The following is a 19,093-nucleotide window of genomic DNA, read 5'->3' on the forward strand; positions in this document are numbered from 1 at the left end:
ATAAAAACACGTTACCAAGGAGAATGTGCCTGCTCTACTCTGATCCCCCCCGATGTGACAGCGGGTGGGGGATCTTTTCCCCACACCCGCAGTCACAATAACAACATAAAAAAAAAAAAAATGAAAAAAAAAAAAAAAAAAAAAGAAGAGCGTGACTGTGTGGGGCTCTGTTCATTGTCTCCGTTATTCGTTCATAGCGACCTGTGAATGAATGAGCTACATCTAGTCTTCCACCGCAGCAGATGGCTTGCAGTTCTCGAACTGCGGGGCTCTGATGATCGTTCTCCTGGTTCATTGATCTTTCTGCCCTCCAGGAACTGTCTGCCCTTATGGAAGGTACCGGCAGACAGTTCTACTGAGAGTCTGCAGGAGCCTGACATTGTACCCTTGGTTCCTGCTGAACTGGCCGACTTTCAGTACTTGTATACACGGCTTAGGGCTGAAAGGCGTCACCCAGATTTTTAATTTTTTTTGTACTGTACATTGCTGGGTATATAATAAAGAAAGTTTTCTATTTTGGACAATGATGGCGAACACTGACATTTGGCGACTGCGAAACTGCACAATGGCCTGAGCACTGAATCGCGTTTGCATGGACAAAGAGGTGGAATGGTTGAGCAGCATTAACCTTCAGATTAAGCCAGCCATACATGGATCGAAATTCAGCCAGTTCAGCAGGGACCCGCCCAATTTCTATCCATGTATGGACAGGCTGGTTGTAGGCAAGTTGATCTATTCATACTAAACAGGAACACGGCCAAAAAAAAAGTTATTGGCTTTTCCACACTCCTGTGCATTTTGGGTGTCCCTACAATTTGATTTCCCAGTGAGCCAATATAGAGGGCTTCCCATCTGAATCCTTATACAGCGAGAGAAAAAAAGTATTTGACCTCCTGCTGATTTTGTATGTTTGCCCACTGACAAAGAAATGATCAGTCTATAATTTTAATGGTTGGTTTTAACAGTGAGAGACAGAACAAAAACATCCAGAAAAACACATATCAAAAAAGTTCTAAATTGATTTGCATGTTAATGAGTGAAATAAGTATTTGATCCCCTATCAGCAAGATTTATGGCTCCCAGGTGACTAGCTGAGATTAGGAGCACTCTCTTAAAGGGAGTGCTCCTAATCTCAGCTTGTTACCTCTATAAAAAAAGACACCTGTCCACAGAAACAACCAGATTCCAATCATTTTTTTTTTTTTTTTTTGAAAGCCTGTGGCGTGCAAAACACACGCCAAAAAACTTCACCCGGTGCATAAAAAATGTGCACACACATAAAGAGTGACACAAAAAAGTGCAACGGGTACACAAGTCCTCTAAAATCAGAGGACCTTGTCCTGAATCCCCCGGGGCGTTAGGCTCCTGACAGGGACAAGGACACTTAAAATTTGGTCTTCCTGGCCGAAACCAGTCAGACCCCGTTCTTTGGAAGGTCTGCCGAAACAGACCCACCCAAATACTAGGTGAGGCTCCCCCGAAGGGAGACCCCCAACCCTAAGGCAGAGGGTGAACTAAGCCAGAAGGCCATGTCCACCCCCACACCAGACTTTCAGGACAGGCCCTAGAACCTGTGACCCTACTCATCCCCACTCAGATTCCAATCATACCAAGACCAAAGAGCTGTCCAAGGATGTCAGGGACAAGATTGTAGACCTACACAAGGCTGGAATGGGCCACAAGACCATCACCAAGCAGCTTGGTGAGAGGGTGACAACAGTTGGTGCGATTATTCGCAAATGGAAGAAACACAAAATAACTGTCAATCCCCCCTCGGTCTGGGGCTCCATGCAAGATCTCACCTTGTGGAGTTTCAATGATCATGGTCTTGGTCAGGGCGGAGAGATTGGAATCTGTGGACAGGTGTCTTTTATACAGGTAACAAGCTGAGATTAAGAGAGTGCTCCTAATCTCAGCTCATTACTTGTATAGAAGACACCAGGGAGGCAGAAATCTTGCCGAATGTAAGGGAATCAAATACTTATTTCACTCATTAAAATGCAAATCAATTTATATCTTTTTTGAAATGCGTTTTTCTGGATATTTTTGTTTTTCTGTCACTGTTAATAAACCGACCATTAAAAATTATAATAATAATAATAATTTTTCCCCTCACTTCTTTAATATATTAACATGTAAGAATTATTAAGAAAAGAGAAATATGCATGAGTCGTGCAGCGATTAAATGAACTTGAAGGTTTCCTTGAAGCTACATGAAGATGCACATTCAAGATAAATACAGAAGTGTTTCACAGCCGTCTACCATAGAGCCTGCTGGCTTCATATAAACAGATTCAGCTTCAAACACCACCCACATGGGGTGCAGACTGCAATAATATTGCGACATGAGACGAGTCAAACAGGCGGCTGAGTTACCTCGGAGAGTACGAGCGTCTGAGCGCCGCCTTGTGAGACGGCGCAGTGGGGATAGAGTGGGATGGCAGAGGTAGGTACTTGGACAGCCCATCTGCACTCCAGCCCCACAGCCGGCTGCCGCATGGGGGGGAAAGAAGGATTGGGGGGAAAAGGACAAATGGGTGGAGAATAAAAGAGGGAAAGTGGAGGAAAAACAAGGAAGAAGGATAAAATGATGCCATGGAATTTCCTCCCCATCACATCTGAGCAGCCCATGTGAATATAGTCACACATGTGGGCGTATACACAGTGGTAAATGACAGCCCACTCCCTCCCTAATCCTCCATGCCCACTAACCAGCTAAACACAATGGGGGAGGGATATTACATGTAGATTAATGGAGGCTTCACCTTCCTCTTATTCTTATATACAGGCTGGAGGGGCGGGACACCGCCTGTGACTGGCAGCAATCCTGCCACACCATATGATTTCCACAAAATAATACAGATTTGATTGCAAATATATATTTGGATGTGATTTTAAAACAGTTTATTGATATTCTTTATTTTTACTCTGTATTCCAAAGGCTGTTTTATTTTTATTTTGAACATGTGACCAGCAGGACTATAAACTCCTCCTGCTTACGTTTTCCTGCAGACAGGCTGGGAGAGAGCTGGGTCATGTGACAGCTGGATATCCACTAGGAAAAAGGTTCTTGCTTGTTTTTTAAAATTATAATAATAATTACCGTTGGGTCATCCATATACAGAAATAGAAGGGAGGATGCAAATCAAACAGTGTGTGTTTAGTATCACTTTAAAAGAGGAGGTCCAGCCTGGGTGAAAACAAAAGTCAGCAGCTACAAATACTGTAGCTGCTGACTTTTAATATTATGGCACTTACCTGTCCAGGGATCCAGCAATGTTGGCACCCCAGCTGATCTTTGGATCGACTCCCGGGTGCTGCTGCCACCGCCATTCCTGGTAAGGGAACCAGACAGTGAAGCCTTTCTCTACTGCGCTTTCTAATTGGCCCGGTGGCGGGGAAGGAGCCTTACTTCTGGGAGATCGGGTCATGGTCCGTCTCCCCCGGAAGTTTTGAGGGGGAACCGGTCAAAAACAGGTCCCCGTTCCCCCCTGAAAGGTGCCAAACGTGACACCGCGGGGGGGGTGGGGGATATGAAGCATATAAGTGGAAGTCCCACTTTTGGGTGGAACTCTGCTTGAACAAGCCCATATATTTATTTTGCTTCATACGGTAAAAAATTATGAAAATCTTAGCAGTTGTCTGGAAATGTAACTAAGTTATAGGGACACGCACACTGAATTTATAAATCTTAGAGGAAAACAGTCAACTGTCCTGAAATTTGAGGAGATTGTAGGTTCCCAATCTGTCTAATATTCACTATGTGATCATCACCCAAAATTACCAGATTGAGAAAAAGTCAAAAAGCTGAAACTACAATCATCCCATTAGGCAATGCTCTTACCTCGGGGACAGGCCTCCATGGGAACAGTTGGTGGGGGAGGTTAAAGGACTTGACCTGCTGCTCGAGTGTCGGGAAGGAGTTCGGCCCATGGTATTGCTTGGTGAACCCTGCAAGCAAAATCAAAACACTTAGAAAAAAAAATAAAAAATTAGCAAGACCTACATACTTCCTGTTCTGCTTGAGCTTATGTCGCAATACACAACAAAGAACGACCTTGAAAATAACTGGGTAGCAACAAGGGTTGTCCCGATATCGATACTAGTATTGGTGCCAATACCGAGCATTTGCCTGAGTACTTGTACTCAGGCAAATGCTCTGATATCTAAACCGATACCTGGACAGTCAGGGGTGATCGGTGCGGCGCTGGGGAGGAGTTACAATCACCAATCTTCCTGCATAGATTTCAATAAAGCAGCTGACAGCCGCTTCTCCACCTCTCCCTCCCACGGATTTCAGCTACTTTATTGAAATCTATACAGGGAGAATGGTGATTGTAATTCCTCCCCAGCAACGCACCGATCACCCCCGTCTGTCCCCCCATATCCTCCTCCTGGCTCCTCGGTTCCCCTCCGTGCTCAATCTGCCAGGATGGAGAGCGGAGGAAGGAGCTGGTAAATGTGTCATTTACCGCCTCCTTCCTTTTCTGAATGCAGAGAGTCAGGGATCACGGACTCTATTCATTCATAACTGTCACTGAGCATCGTAAACTGCGTTTATGTTTCAGTTTATAAATGGAGAGGAGCCAATGTCTCCTGTCCATTCATCTCCAGTGCAGCTGAGGCTGCAGAGAAAGAGACTGGGGAATCTGTGTCCTCAGTCCCTTTCCACATCTCAAAAGGGAGATGTTAGGGGTCTGTTAAAACCCATGATATCTCACAACAGGGCTAATAAAAAAAAAAAAAAACATAATTGTAATAAATAAGTACTGAAAAGGTTAAATTGTAAAAATAAAATAAACACACAGACACTGGACCAAAACTGAAAATTCATGATGCACTTGGCTGAAAACCAAAACAAACTTTATTTTTATTTAATTGTCTGCCGTTTTTGCATTGAAGTCATGGGGGGGATTTTTGCATTGAAGTCAAGGGGAAGCAGCATGTCATTAAAGGAGTGTTCCGGCTGTTTAAAAAAAAAAAAAAAAAAAAAGTCAGCAGCTACAGTGTAGCTGCTGACTTTTAATAAGGACGCTTACCTGTCCAGGGAGCCCGCGATGTCGACCACCCCGGGGCCCATCCGTCCATCGGATCGGCGGCCGGCACCCTAACTAAGGGAATCAAGGCAGTGGAGCCTTGCGTCTTCACTGACCGTTTCCTACTGCAGCGGTGACATCGCTGGCTCCTGTGTCAGGTTAGTGACACATAATGGGCTACTATGCGATGCGATGCGATGCATAGTAGTCCATTATGCTTTGCCTTTGCAGGGAATGAAATAGGAAGTAAACCCATCAGGGTTTACTTCCTCTTTAAATTCATTCATAAGGTCAAGAGTTATAACCGACACCATTACGGCCTCTTAGATTTATAACTTACAGACGGGAGTACCAGGAAACCCACCGCCCCTCGACAGGACATATTGCAGACATATATAAAATATGTAACAGACAGGCAAATCATTTCCATTTCACAAGCAAAAGAATAAATAGACATGAGGTCCCACCACACTGCTGTTGCTGGAGTTCTTCAGATGGTTGTGGAGTAGTTTGGTTGCTCCATCCTGGAATGTTTTTGGCAAAGCACCCAGTAACATGGTGAACTCCGGTGTGTTTAGCTCAAACAGAGAGATGAGGACGATCTGTGCCGCCTGCAAAAAAATAAAATAAAAAATAGATAAAATACAGTCAAACTGAAGAAACTAGATGTTGAATATCGTGCATAGAAACCCTCTAAAATGTTCCAAGTTCTCTATGATATCCAAAGGCAGGCGACACAAACTGGGCACAGCAGGGCCATAACGTGCCTGTAGTGCAGACAGAACCAGCACAAAGCCTAGGGGCCTTCTGGGGATTTGGCGACAGGTTCTGGCGGACGATGGGAACAGAAGCAAAATAACAGGACAGTTTGCAGCATCTGTGAGTGGGAAGTGAGGCGGACAAGGCACACTGTGAGTTGTGGGCACATGCAATAATCACCAATACATAATGCCACTCAGTCACCATTACAGCACCCCACACTCCTGTAAAAGGCAATTTCTAGGTCCCCTCCCCCCCCCCCCCCTAAAAGCACAGCAAGAATTGTTAATTCAAAGATGGGTTAGTGAGCCCCGGCCATGGAAAGTCAAGTCTGTATATTGGTCCTCTGATGATAGATATAAATACTCGCTATGTTATATATACTGCAGCATCTGCCAAACAAAGCGGCTGTGGCGATTTTTAAACATTAGAGCGATGGCATGCAGAATTCAGGAGCCACTTACTCCAACCTAGAAGGTAAACATGCACATCCACGGAGAGGATACTAGAAACCTGGACCCCCCAGCACTTATCCTCCTTCCTCCTGCCCAAGTTATTATATTCACTAGGGCTGCACCGATATCCATACTAAGCATTTGCACAAGTATCAATACTCCTGCAAATGCACACATACCTGAAACCGATACTTTCGCGTTTGGATCTTTCAGCTGCGAGCACGATTCCCCCCACCAACAGCCGAAATTTAAAAAAATAAAATAAAAAATACGGCAATTATCGGTTGTTAAAGAGGAGTTCCCCTTAAAAAAAAAAAAAAAAAAAAAAAAAAAGTCAGCAGCTACAAATACTGCAGCTGCTGACTTTTAATAATCGGACACTTACCTGTCCCAGGGTCCAGCGATGTGGGGGATTGAAGCCCCGCTCGTTCCCCCCCCTCTGCTCGGCGACGCTGGCATTCTAACTGTGGGCACCCGGCTGTGAAGCCACAGCCGGGCACCCACTGCGCATGCGCAAGCGACGCTGCGCGCTGTGATTGGCCGCGCAGTCATCTGGGACCTGTCACGTGTCCAAGATGACTGACAGGAGGGAGGGGGCAGAGCTGAGCCCTTCCTGCGCCGAGGGGAAGTGATGTCACCAGCCCAGGCACTGAAGGAGGCAGACTACAAGGGACCCCCTAGCAACAGGCATTTAGAGGTGAGTTCAAAAAAAAAAACTGATTTTTTTTTAGGAATTTTGATGATTTTTTTAAAATTTTATTTGCAACACCACTTTAAGGAGCAAGGCCGCTGCGTCCTTAACAACTGATGACTCATTCAGCGGTCAGTAAGGTTCTCCTGTTGACAGCTGAAGTGTTACAGAAGTTTAGTAAGCTGTAAAAAAAAAACAAAAAAAAAAAAGCAGTCGGTCAATGTTTATCAACAACATTGCTCAGCCACTGAAACACAAAAAGATAAAAAGAAACATTGTTTATTTTTGTATCTTTCTGCTTCTTCATCTACAGATCAAAACGATGAACGTCGATCTGCTGATGAAGTCAGTTTAATGCAACCTGTCAAGTAAAAAAAAATATATATTTTTTTGTGTTTTTTATTAAATGTTTCTATGATTAACCTTTAGTTTACTTTAAGCAGCCTTAAAGAGGAACTGAAGTCTACTCACATAATTTGTAATCAAAACATCTTTGCCATTTTTGAAGCTTCCCTCCAACCACTTTGCATATTATTTTATATATACTTTGATTCTGTACTTGCCAAATACACTGCAGAAATCTCCCTCCACTGAGTCTGGCTGCAGCCATTTTAGATAGGGGCAGCTGAAGCTGCTGCCTGTTCACTTCCTGGATTTACACAGACACAAAGAGGCACACCTCCAGCTCTGCAGGTCTCGTTGGTCCTCTTATGACTCATCCCCCTCTCCCTTCCTGGGAAACTCTCATATGAGAGAGAGAGCTGTGCATGATGTCATAATCCTAGGTTAATGACCAGACAAGAAACAGGATGTGGGCTGTATAAGGGATTTACTGGCAGAATAAAAATGTTTTACTATCCAAAGTTAAAACAACAACAACAAGGGCAAAAGATTTAATAGATGGAAAGATGAAAAAATTGCTGAAGTCCTGCTTTAACTCTCTTTTATTCTCCGCCATTTATTTTCCTGCTGATTAATTTTTTTCACTTCCATTTGCTAAACTATTAATAATTAATATTTTTTTTTGCTTTGTTCGCTAATATTCTTACACCTTTAACATATATTTACATGTTTCACATTAAAAAAATTTGCAAAATGTAAAAAAAAAAAAAAAAAAAAAAAATGATTTGTAAATATCTTTTCAATGCTCTGAACCATTGCTGACGGCTGAAGTGTAAACAAATAAAGTTGCGGTAGGTATCGGTAATTGGTATTGGCAAATGCTAAAAAAAAAAAAAACAATAACAAAACCAATACTCATAAATAAATGGCATCGGTGCATACCTAATATTTACCAACCAAAACCCAAAACTATTCTTGTACCAACCCCCATCAACAGACTATTGCGATAATGTAAAAAAAATAAAACAAAAAAAATGTACAGTATATATAGTGTGAAATGATATATGCAGAGAGAAGCCACACTATGGAGGGCTCTGCTTCCTGGCCATGGCTTGTTCAGCAAGGTCATCTCGTTGCATGTCTAAGGAAGGCCATAGACGGTGCAACTTTTGTTTCCTGCAACCACGATTCCCCCATCAACACAGACAGTGCCGATAGGGTAATCCCTCTTGCCGAGCCGCTTTCCCAGATCCGTCCCCGTCGGGAGAAGACGGTAATTATTTCTAGCAGCTATAGCAGCCACTAGTGATAATCGCAAGCAAATCCGGCAGGCTGGTTGTACCTAAAGTTGATCGATCAACTTGGAACATTCAGCCTGCCAACACACGGTTTAAATCTCGGCCGTTTCCTGCTGAATCCTGTATGGCTGGCCTAACAGTCGAGGTAAGTGACTGAAATGAGTACTGTAGTATCTGGTGATGTGCAACATAATCAAATCGCTTGTGATCGATTACATAAGCAAGCCAAAGATTCCCCTCTCAACAGTGCCAGTATTGATGGGGGAATCCCCCCCCACAGCGTTACTGTGCTCTGCTGGCGGGGAGCCTTCCCTGCTGGCAGAACACAATGATCACTGCTAGTGGCTATAGCTCCCGGCAGCGCTCGCATACAAAAAAAATCTGACAGGATGGTTGTACTAAAGTTGGTCGATGGATCAACTTCAGAACAACCAGCCTGCCCATAGGTGGAATCGAATTTTGATTTGATTCCTCAGTGGCCAGCAGTTATCCTCGTTCCTCCTGCCCAATGTATTATATTTACTAGGGTTGCACCGATATTGATACTAAGCATTTGCACAAGTATCAGTACTCGTGCAAACGCACCGATACCTGAAACTAAAACTTTTGCGCTCGGTTCTTTCAGCTGCGAGCGGGATTCCCCCACAGACAGCTGAAATGTAAAAAAAAAAAAAAAAAAAAAAAAAAAAGAGGCAATTCTTGGTTGTTCAAGCGGAGGTCCACCCTAAAGTGGAACTTCTGCTCATCGGAACCCTCCCTCCCTCCCTCCCTCCCTCCGGCGCCACAATTGGCACCTTTCAGGGGGGAGGGGGGTGCAGATACCTGTACAGTACAGGTATCTGCACCCACTTCCGGCATAGATATCTGCGGAAAGGGGCGTAGATTACGCCCCTTTCCGAAGGTCCCCCACTGCCTGCTGGGAAACACACAGATCCCAGAGACAGCAGGGACCATCGTTATTGCGCAGCGCGACTCGCGCATGCGCAGTAGGGAACGGGAAATGAAGCCGCAAGGCTCCACTTTCTGATTCCCATACCCAAGATGGCGGCGGCAGCACCGGAGAGACGATCGAGAGATCGGCTTCGGGTCCTGAAATCGCGGGCATGCTGGGCGGGTAAGTGTCATTATTTTAAAAGTTAGCAGCTGCAGTATTTGTAGCTGCTGGCTTTAAAAAAAAAAGGAGCAGGGTCGCATCCTTAACAACTGATGACTCATTCAGCTGTCAGTGAGGTTCCCCCGTTGACAGCTGAATTGTTAAAGAAGTCTAGCAATTGAAGCTGTAAAAAATAAATAAAAATAAAAAGCAGCTGTGCAATGTTTATCAAGAACATTGCTCAGCCACTGAAACACAAAAAGATAAAAAGAAATATTGTTTCTTTTTTGTATCTCTCTGCTTCTTCATCTACAGATCAAAAGTATGAACGTCGATCTGCAGATGAAGTCAGTTTAATACAGCCTGTCGAGACAAAAAAAAAAATATTTTTTATTAAATGTTTCTGTTTAACCCCTTAGTTTACACTAAGCAGCCATAAAGAGGAACTGAAGTCTACTCGCATAATTTATAATAAAAACATCTTTGCCGTTCTAAAGCTTCTCTCCGACCACTTTGCATATTATTTTATATTCTTATTTTGGATTCTCCCGGCTCCGTCCAAAACTTACCAGAAAAACAATGTTTTGCTTTACAAACACCAACAAGCCTAGATAACACAGGCAGTTTTTTTTTTTTTTAAGAGAAAAATGTGAAAGCTTCTGTATTACTAAAGTATCTGAAATTGTGCACATCCATCCCTCCAACCTCTTGCCTGCCAGTATAATCTGCCCAGTGTGTGCTCAGGACCACAATATAGAGGGGGGGAGGGGGGGGTCTGTATCTTATGGAAAACTGCACGCCATTCTATTTTTAGGATCTGCAGATTAATTATTAGCTCAGATTCTTTATCAGGTCAGGACAGGAACAAACGAGATGAGAGAAATGATTAGGCACTTGGCAACTTGCAGCCATGGATACATCACAGTATTATAATCACATGGCCGTGCCCCTAGGAAGGGACGCCATTTCTACCCGGTGATAAAACCCAAGCAGTGTAGTGTGACTAACCAAGGCAGGACAACACATGCGAGACAATAAAAGGGTTAAATCATCACCATATTACATTTTGTACAGAGACCAACAGACTGAAGACATGACGGGCACAACTGGCACACACGTGGCAAAGTGCTATTCCCATAACAGATTTTTAGCTAACTGCAGCCAATCTCCGATGTGTAATCTGTATTAAAGGACCGCTCCGAAAAGGGTCCAAGTCACAAGTCGGCTCTTCCTGTTAGGACCCAGAAACCAAAATCGCACCGGACAATTATGAGGCCGTTAAAATGTACCTTCCTGTCCAGGGGGTTGTTATGTGCAACAAAAACGAACAAACTTACAATTATTGAAATTAAGGACACTGGCAAGGTCACAACCCGAGGTAAATTGCATTTTTAGAATTTTGAAGTTCTATCCGCTCTGTCATATTTTATTGTATGCAAGTTAAATCTTCTGCGCATCAAGTATACACTATAGTGTCAAAAGTATTGGGACACCTGCCTTTACACGCACGTGAGTGTCCCTCCCCCAGTCTTAGTCCGTAGGGTTCAATATGGAGTTGGCCCGTCCTTTGCAGCTAGAACAGCTTATAACAGCTAGAACAGCTTATAACAGATATAACAGCTTCAACTCTTTTTGGAAGGCCATCCACAAGGTTTAGGAGGGTGTCTATGGGGATGTTTGACCATTCTTCCAGAAAGCGCATTTGTGTGGTCAGGCACTGATGTTGGACAAGACGGGCGGGTTCGCAGTCTCCACTTTAATTCATCCCAAAAGGTGTTCTATCGGGTTGAGGTCAGGACTCATGTTCCTCATGTTAAGACTGGGATGGCATTAAAGTTTATGTGCGTGTAAAGTCAGGTGTCCCAATACCTTTGACAATATAGTGTATCTTCCTGTCTAGGGGGTGCTTATGTGTAATAAAAACTGATAAACTTCAAATTTTTGAAAAAAAATATGACATTGGCAAGGTCACGATACAACGCAAATTTAAATCTTCTGAATTTTGAAGGGCTACCTGCTCTCGCTCTCCTACTTCATTGTATGGCAGCTTAATCTTCAGATCAAGTCGACTTCTTAGCAACTTTAATCTTCAGATCAAGTCGACTTCTTAGCAACTTTAATCTTCAGATCAAGTCGACTTCTTAGCAACTTTAATCTTCAGATCAAGTCGACTTCTTAGCAACTTTAATCTTCAGATCAAGTCGACTTCTTAGCAACTTTAATCTTCAGATCAAGTCGACTTCTTAGCAACTTTAATCTTCAGATCAAGTCGACTTCTTAGCAACTTTAATCTTCAGATCAAGTCGACTTCTTAGCAACTTTAATCTTCAGATCAAGTCGACTTCTTAGCAACTTTAATCTTCAGATCAAGTCGACTTCTTAGCAACTTTAATCTTCAGATCAAGTCGACTTCTTAGCAACTTTAATCTTCAGATCAAGTCGACTTCTTAGCAACTTTAATCTTCAGATCAAGTCGACTTCTTAGCAACTTTAATCTTCAGATCAAGTCGACTTCTTAGCAACTTTAATCTTCAGATCAAGTCGACTTCTTAGCAACTTTAATCTTCAGATCAAGTCGACTTCTTAGCAACTTTAATCTTCAGATCAAGTCGACTTGTTAGCAACTTTAATCTTCAGATCAAGTCGACTTGTTAGCAACTTTAATCTTCAGATCAAGTCGACTTGTTAGCAACTTTAATCTTCAGATCAAGTCGACTTGTTAGCAACTTTAATCTTCAGATCAAGTCGACTTGTTAGCAACTTTAATCTTCAGATCAAGTCGACTTCTTAGCAACTTTAATCTTCAGATCAAGTCGACTTCTTAGCAACTTTAATCTTCAGATCAAGTCGACTTCTTAGCAACTTTAATCTTCAGATCAAGTCGACTTGTTAGCAACTTTAATCTTCAGATCAAGTCGACTTCTTAGCAACTTTAACCTTCAGATCAAGTCGACTTCTTAGCAACTTTAATCTTCAGATCAAGTCGACTTTTAAGAAAATTCAATCGTCAGATCAAGTATATTCTTGACATCTGCTCTATCAGGACCATACAAGACTACACACTAATAGATGCAACAAAGAGAAGACAAAACAGACAGCTTGGCTTGGGCCTCACTATGGCTAAAGAGAACATATAAGGTTTGTCTGGTTCCCCCATCAGAAGATCCTACTGTACTTTCTTGCCCAACGACCTGACCATGGAACGGAGAATAAAAACCCTTCCTTATCTTTAATGCAGCCAAGAGATTTACTCAGCACAGGTCAAGAAATACAACCCAGTAGGAGTTCTAACTTCCCATGCCCTATCCAAAATGTTCTGGATGGAGCTCCAGAGAGGGAAAACAGAATTACACAGATATTGGCAAAACAATGCCTGCTGCAGAGTATTAACATCTTTGTCTTTTTTATTTTTATTATTTTATTTTATCCCAGTGTGAGTTACAGAACATGGACGGGGATCTGATTAATAAACGCATTGCACACGCATGACATCTGTGCAGTTCTGTGGTTAGTGCACTCACGTGTCTTCCATCTACCTGTTTACATCTATCTTCCAGGCTTCCGTCAGGCCCGGAGGATGCTGGGCTGGCTCTGGCTGAAAGGTCATCGGACACCCAGCCATGCAGGTTCTGGGATTCATGAGGCATTTTGGGAGGAAGAACCAATCATTAGAAGAATCTGACATGGCGGCTCACACAAAAGCAAAACAGGGACAATAAGCTGCACAACACAGATTATCACTTCCACATCAACTGAACTCAGGACAGGACCTTGCACCTTTTCTTTGAAGGCCTGTGGGATGGTGCCCAATTGAATCAAACAGAAGAATTTCTGTCCCAGCAGAGCCACAAACCTTGACAGCAACAGTTACATAAGAGAAGCGCTAATGTTATCCAGGAAGCACTGGAATGACATCTGAAAGTCAGAAAATTGGCTTTGCATTGCGTTTTAGGTTACCCATTGTAGCCAGCCTTGGGATCAGCTGAATCAACGTCTTGTACAGAGCTGCACAGTCCTGATGGTGTTGGACCAAATGCGATGCAGAGGGGTGCTTGTAGTAAGAAAAAGGGTCACCAGCACTCCAAAACATGCATTTTCAAGATTTATTAAGAACGCATATTGTCAAATAGACCAAAATTGCCAATATTCCAGAGCCTGGCGGGATCCGCTTCTTAAAAAGGGAGTCGTTCTGAGAGACTGAACCCAATGAGGCCCTGAAACGTTGGCAATTTGACTTATGTAATAGTATTATTAGCTCCTGCTGCTGTCAAAGCCAGTCACGAAGGAGAAGGGGGCATGGCCAAGTCCTGCTGTCTGTGCTCATAGACGCAAACAGTGGCTTTCAATGAAGGCATTAGTCAGTGGGAGTAAACAATATATCATCACTGGTGTCTGCGGGTGGCATAGTGGTGCCCAATCGTTGGTGTCTGCGGGTGGCATAGTGGTGCCCCATCGTTGGTGGCATAGTGGTGCCCCATCGGTGTCTGCGAGAGGCAAAGTGGTGCCCCATCGGTGGTGTCTGCGAGAGGCATAGTGGTGCCCCATCGGTGGTGTCTGCGAGAGGCATAGTGGTGCCCCATCGGTGGTGTCTGCGAGAGGCATAGTGGTGCCCCATCGGTGGTGTCTGCGAGAGGCATAGTGGTGCCCCATCGGTGGTGTCTGCGAGAGGCATAGTGGTGCCCCATCGGTGGTGTCTGCGAGAGGCATAGTGGTGCCCCATCGGTGGTGTCTGCGAGAGGCATAGTGGTGCCCCATCGGTGGTGTCTGCGAGAGGCATAGTGGTGCCCCATCGGTGGTGTCTGCGAGAGGCATAGTGGTGCCCCATCGGTGGTGTCTGCGAGAGGCATAGTGGTGCCCCATCGGTGGTGTCTGCGAGAGGCATAGTGGTGCCCCATCGGTGGTGTCTGCGAGAGGCATAGTGGTGCCCCATTGGTGGTGTCTGCGGGTGGAATAGTGGTGCCTCATCGTTGGTGCCTGTGGGAGGAATAGTGGCGCCCCATCATTCGTGACTGTGGGAGGAATAGTGGTGCCCCATCATTGGTGTCAGTGGGAGGAATAGTGCCCCATCATTGGTGTCAGTGGGAGGAATAGTGCCCCATCATTGGTGTCAGTGGGAGGAATAGTGCCCCATCATTGGTGTCAGTGGGAGGAATAGTGCCCCATCATTGGTGTCAGTGGGAGGAATAGTGCCCCATCATTGGTGTCAGTGGGAGGAATAGTGCCCCATCATTGGTGTCAGTGGGAGGAATAGTGCCCCATCATTGGTGTCAGTGGGAGGAATAGTGCCCCATCATTGGTGTCAGTGGGAGGAATAGTGCCCCATCATTGGTGTCAGTGGGAGGAATAGTGCCCCATCATTGGTGTCAGTGGGAGGAATAGTGCCCCATCATTGGTGTCAGTGGGAGGAATAGTGCCCCATCATTGGCGTCTGTGGGAGGAATAGTACCCCATCATTGGCGTCTGTGGGAGGAATAGTGCCCCATCATTGGCGTCTGTGGGAGGAATAGTGCCCCATCATTGGCGTCTGTGGGAGGAATAGTGCCCCATCATTGGCGTCTGTGGGAGGAATAGTGCCCCATCATTGGCGTCTGTGGGAGGAATAGTGCCCCATCATTGGCGTCTGTGGGAGAAATAGTGCCCCATCATTGGTGTCAGTGGGAGAAATAGTGCCCCATCATTGGCGTCAGTGGGAGAAATAGTGCCCCATCATTGGCGTCTGTGGGAGGAATAGTGCCCCCATCATTGGTGTCTGTGGGAGGAATAGTGCCCCATCATTGGTGTCAGTGGGAGAAATAGTGCCCCATCATTGGTGTCAGTGGGAGAAATAGTGCTCCATCATTGGTGTCAGTGGGAGGAATAGTGCCCCCATCATTGGTGTCTGTGGGAGGAATAGTGCCCCATCATTGGTGTCTGTGGGAGGAATAGTGCCCCATCATTGGTGTCTGTGGGAGGAATAGTGCCCCATCATTGGTGTCAGTGATAGGACTACTGCCTCATTGTTGGTGTCAGTGGCTGGAATTATGCCCCATTGTCGGTGTCAGTAACGATGCCTCACTGTTGCCGAAGGGTGGGAAGGGGAGGGAAAAAAATGACTCAAGGGTGGGATAAAAGCAAGCTAAGGGCCGCAGTTTGGAAACCACTGAACTAGAGGATGGAAGATGTTCATGTGGGATCATGGAGGGGGGGGGGGGGGGGACGACACAGCATAAGAGCTAATGTGGTGCTCATTAGTAGTGAAAGCCACAGGGAGGGGGGCAGGCGACTGGCACATCTAATCAAACTGCAGACACTAGGACTTCTTCATATTGCCCCGATTTTGGTCCAGCTGCGCTTTCCCATAGACTGCTAGGTCGTCTCACTTCCTGAATCTGCACCAAAACCGCAGGACCTCACAGAAGTCTCTGGGAAAGTGCAGCTAACCCGCAAGAAAACCGCGGGGGCGGCGTGAAGCCGGACCTTATAAAGTGTGGCCTCCATATTAATATTAGACGGCTGTATATCCCAGTGGGGGGGGGGGGGGAAATCAGAGGAAACCATGGATGACCTCTCCAGTACATGAGCTTTAATAAGACATTCAGTGGTTTGGCTGGAACTCTTTGTTGCTCAATATTACAAGACGGGATTTTTCGGGAATTCTGTAAAACTTTTTCACAATATAAGAAATCTTTAGCGGTTATTTAGTCCAAAAGACTCCTAAAAATCAGGAAGAAGAAGAGGAGGAGCAGCAGGTCGGGGGGAGCAGAGAATGCGTCATCCCCATAGTACGGCACGCCTGTATTTATATACACACTCTTCGTCTGCCGTACACTTTGCATCCATCAACAAGGAAACCCGGTGAATTCAATCAAGCTATTAAACGGTTATTGTTCCGATAAGGGAGGATTACAAGCACAGATTAAAAGCGCATTGTCTTTATAGGAGGCAGAGAGAACATTATTAAAATTTCAGTTAACATAAAGCCTCTCATTATAACACTCAAAACAAACATTAGTATTTTGGAAATAAGACGGAGGAACAGCCGGATCATTTTGTTCCGATGGCGTGGACCCAAGTAAACACCGGCGAGGCCAAAAGTGCCCATCACCGGCAAACATCACAATCAACATAAGAAAATTCTGTGGTGAAAAGCAACCTGAATGAGAGCCAATGTCAATGACAAGCCCCCCCCCCCCCTCCTCCAAATCACTAAATACACATATAAAATACATATTTGGGAGCTATCCGACTTCCCAAAGGATTTGTAGTTCTGATCATACCGTCCCACAAAGGAGAAGCAGCAGACTGATGGGTTCTTCCGTTACTCTGCTCTCTGTCTATGTGCATGCTCCTCGCTAGAACATAAGCCCAACTGGTTCCTTCTACTGCTTGGCTCTTCCCCAATCTGAGCTCTGCTCTACAGAAATGGCGCTAGTAAGGTCTCTCTCCAGCACACCCATTCTCAGTAGTAGGCGAGTCGTGAAATCTATTTCCACCATTAGGTGCGCTGGAGATCAAGGTCGGGTGGAAGTAGGTCCGACGGAAGGTGGGGGAGGAAGGTCCGACGGATGGTGGGGGAGGAAGGTCCGACGGATGGTGGGGGAGGAAGGTCCGACGGATGGTGGGGGAGGAAGGTCCGACGGATGGTGGGGGAGGAAGGTCCGACGGATGGTGGGGGAGGAAGGTCCGACGGATGGTGGGGGAGGAAGGTCCGACGGATGGTGGGGGAGGAAGGTCCGACGGATGGTGGGGGAGGAAGGTCCGACGGATGGTGGGGGAGGAAGGTCCGACGGATGGTGGGGGAGGAAGGTCCGACGGATGGTGGGGGAGGAAGGTCCGACGGAAGGTGGGGGAGGAAGGTCCGACGGAAGGTGGGGGAGGAAGGTCCGACGGAAGGTGGGGGAGGAAGGTCCGACGGAAGGTGGGGGAGGAAGGTCCGACGGAAGGTGGGGGAGGAAGGTCCGACGGAAGGTGGGGGGGGGGGCAAAAGGTCCAACTTTAGGAGGGGGAAGGTCCGACGGAAGGTGGGGGGGGCAAAAGGTCCAACTTTAGGAGGGGGGAGGTCCAACTGAAGGGGAGGGGCAAAGGTCCAACTGAAGGGGGGGGCAAAGGTCCAACTGAAGGGGGGGGGGGGCAAAGGTCCAACTGAAGGGGGGGGGGGCAAAGGTCCAACTGAAGGGGGGGGGGCAAAGGTCCAACTGAAAGGGGGGGGCAAAGGTCCAACTGAAAGGGGGGGCAAAGGTCCAACTGAAAGGGGGGGGGGCACAGGTCCAACTGAAAGGGGGGGGGGGGCACAGGTCCAACTGAAAGGGGGGGGGGCACAGGTCCAACTGAAAGGGGGGGGGGCACAGGTCCAACTGAAAGGGGGGGGCAAAGGTCCAACTGAAAGGGGGGGGCAAAGGTCCAACTGAAGGGGGGGGGGCAAAGGTCCAACTGAAGGGGGGGGGCAAAGGTCCAACTGAAGGGGGGGGGCAAAGGTCCAACTGAAGGGGGGGGCGCAAAGGTCCAACTGAAGGTGGGGGGCGCAAAGGTCCAACTGAAGGTGGGGGGCGCAAAGGTCCAACTGAAGGTGGGGGGGGGCAAAGGTCCAACTGAAGGTGGGGGGGGGGGCAAAGGTCCAACTGAAGGTGGGGGGGGGGGCAAAGGTCCAACTGAAGGTGGGGGGGGCAAAGGTCCAACTGAAGGTGGGGGGGCAAAGGTCCAACTGAAGGTGGGGGGGGGCAAAGGTCCAACTGAAGGTGGGGGGGGGGGCAAAGGTCCAACTGAAGGTGGGGGGGGGGGGCAAAGGTCCAACTGAAGGTGGGGGGGGCAAAGGTCCAACTGAAGGTGGGGGGGGGCAAAGGTCCAACTGAAGGTGGGGGGGGGCAAAGGTCCAACTGAAGGTGGGGGGGGGCAAAGGTCCAACTGAAGGTGGGGGGGGCAAAGGTCCAACTGAAGGTGGGGGAGGGAAAGGTCCAATTGAAGGTCAGGAGGGAAAGGTCCAATTGAAGGTCAGGAGGGAAAGGTCCAATTGAAGGTCAGGAGGGAAAGGTCCAATTGAAGGCAGGAGGGAAAGGTCCAATTGAAGGTCAGGAGGGAAAGGTCCAATTGAAGGTCAGGAGGGAAAGGTCCAATTGAAGGTCAGGAGGGAAAGGTCCAACTGAAGGTCAGGAGGAGGTCGTCCAACTGAAGGTCAGGAGGAGGTCGTCCAACTGAAGGTCAGGAGGAGGTCGTCCAACTGAAGGTCAGGAGGAGGTCGTCCAACTGAAGGTCAGGAGGAGGTCAAATAACTGTCTTAGAGGGGAATTCACCATTTCAAAGAAACCTGCAGTCCCTCACTGGCACAAGTCTTACATTTATTAATCAAAATCTATTTTTTTTTTTTTTTATTAAATATGCCAACTTGTAAAGACTTTGTGGCCGTTTTTTTGCAGATAATTTACATTATGATCAGGCATCTGTTA

The 19,093-nt window shown here is 46.3% G+C and overlaps 1 protein-coding gene across 24 annotated transcripts in view; it reads right to left on the reverse strand.

Annotated features, from left to right (window-relative positions):
- The window catches only part of CLASP1 (cytoplasmic linker associated protein 1), a 233,225-nt gene that overhangs the window by 42,856 nt on the left and 171,276 nt on the right, over positions 1–19,093 (reverse strand). For 17 of the 24 annotated variants that reach the window (XM_077449691.1, XM_077449692.1, XM_077449696.1 and 14 more), the window contains 3 exons: positions 13,211–13,303; positions 5,504–5,647; positions 3,845–3,951 (listed from right to left, as the gene is read on the reverse strand). In XM_077449691.1, the coding sequence (XP_077305817.1) occupies positions 3,845–3,951; positions 5,504–5,647; positions 13,211–13,303 (344 nt within the window). The remainder of the gene's footprint in view (positions 1–3,844; positions 3,952–5,503; positions 5,648–13,210; positions 13,304–19,093) is intronic. The other 7 variants (XM_077449701.1, XM_077449699.1, XM_077449713.1 and 4 more) reach the window with 1 other exon arrangement.

Source organism: Lithobates pipiens, unplaced genomic scaffold (assembly GCF_037356315.1).
Source record: "Lithobates pipiens isolate NorthernLeopardFrog02 unplaced genomic scaffold, aLitPip1_a1.2 Scaffold_22, whole genome shotgun sequence".
NCBI classification, from domain to species: Eukaryota; Metazoa; Chordata; class Amphibia; order Anura; family Ranidae; genus Lithobates; species Lithobates pipiens.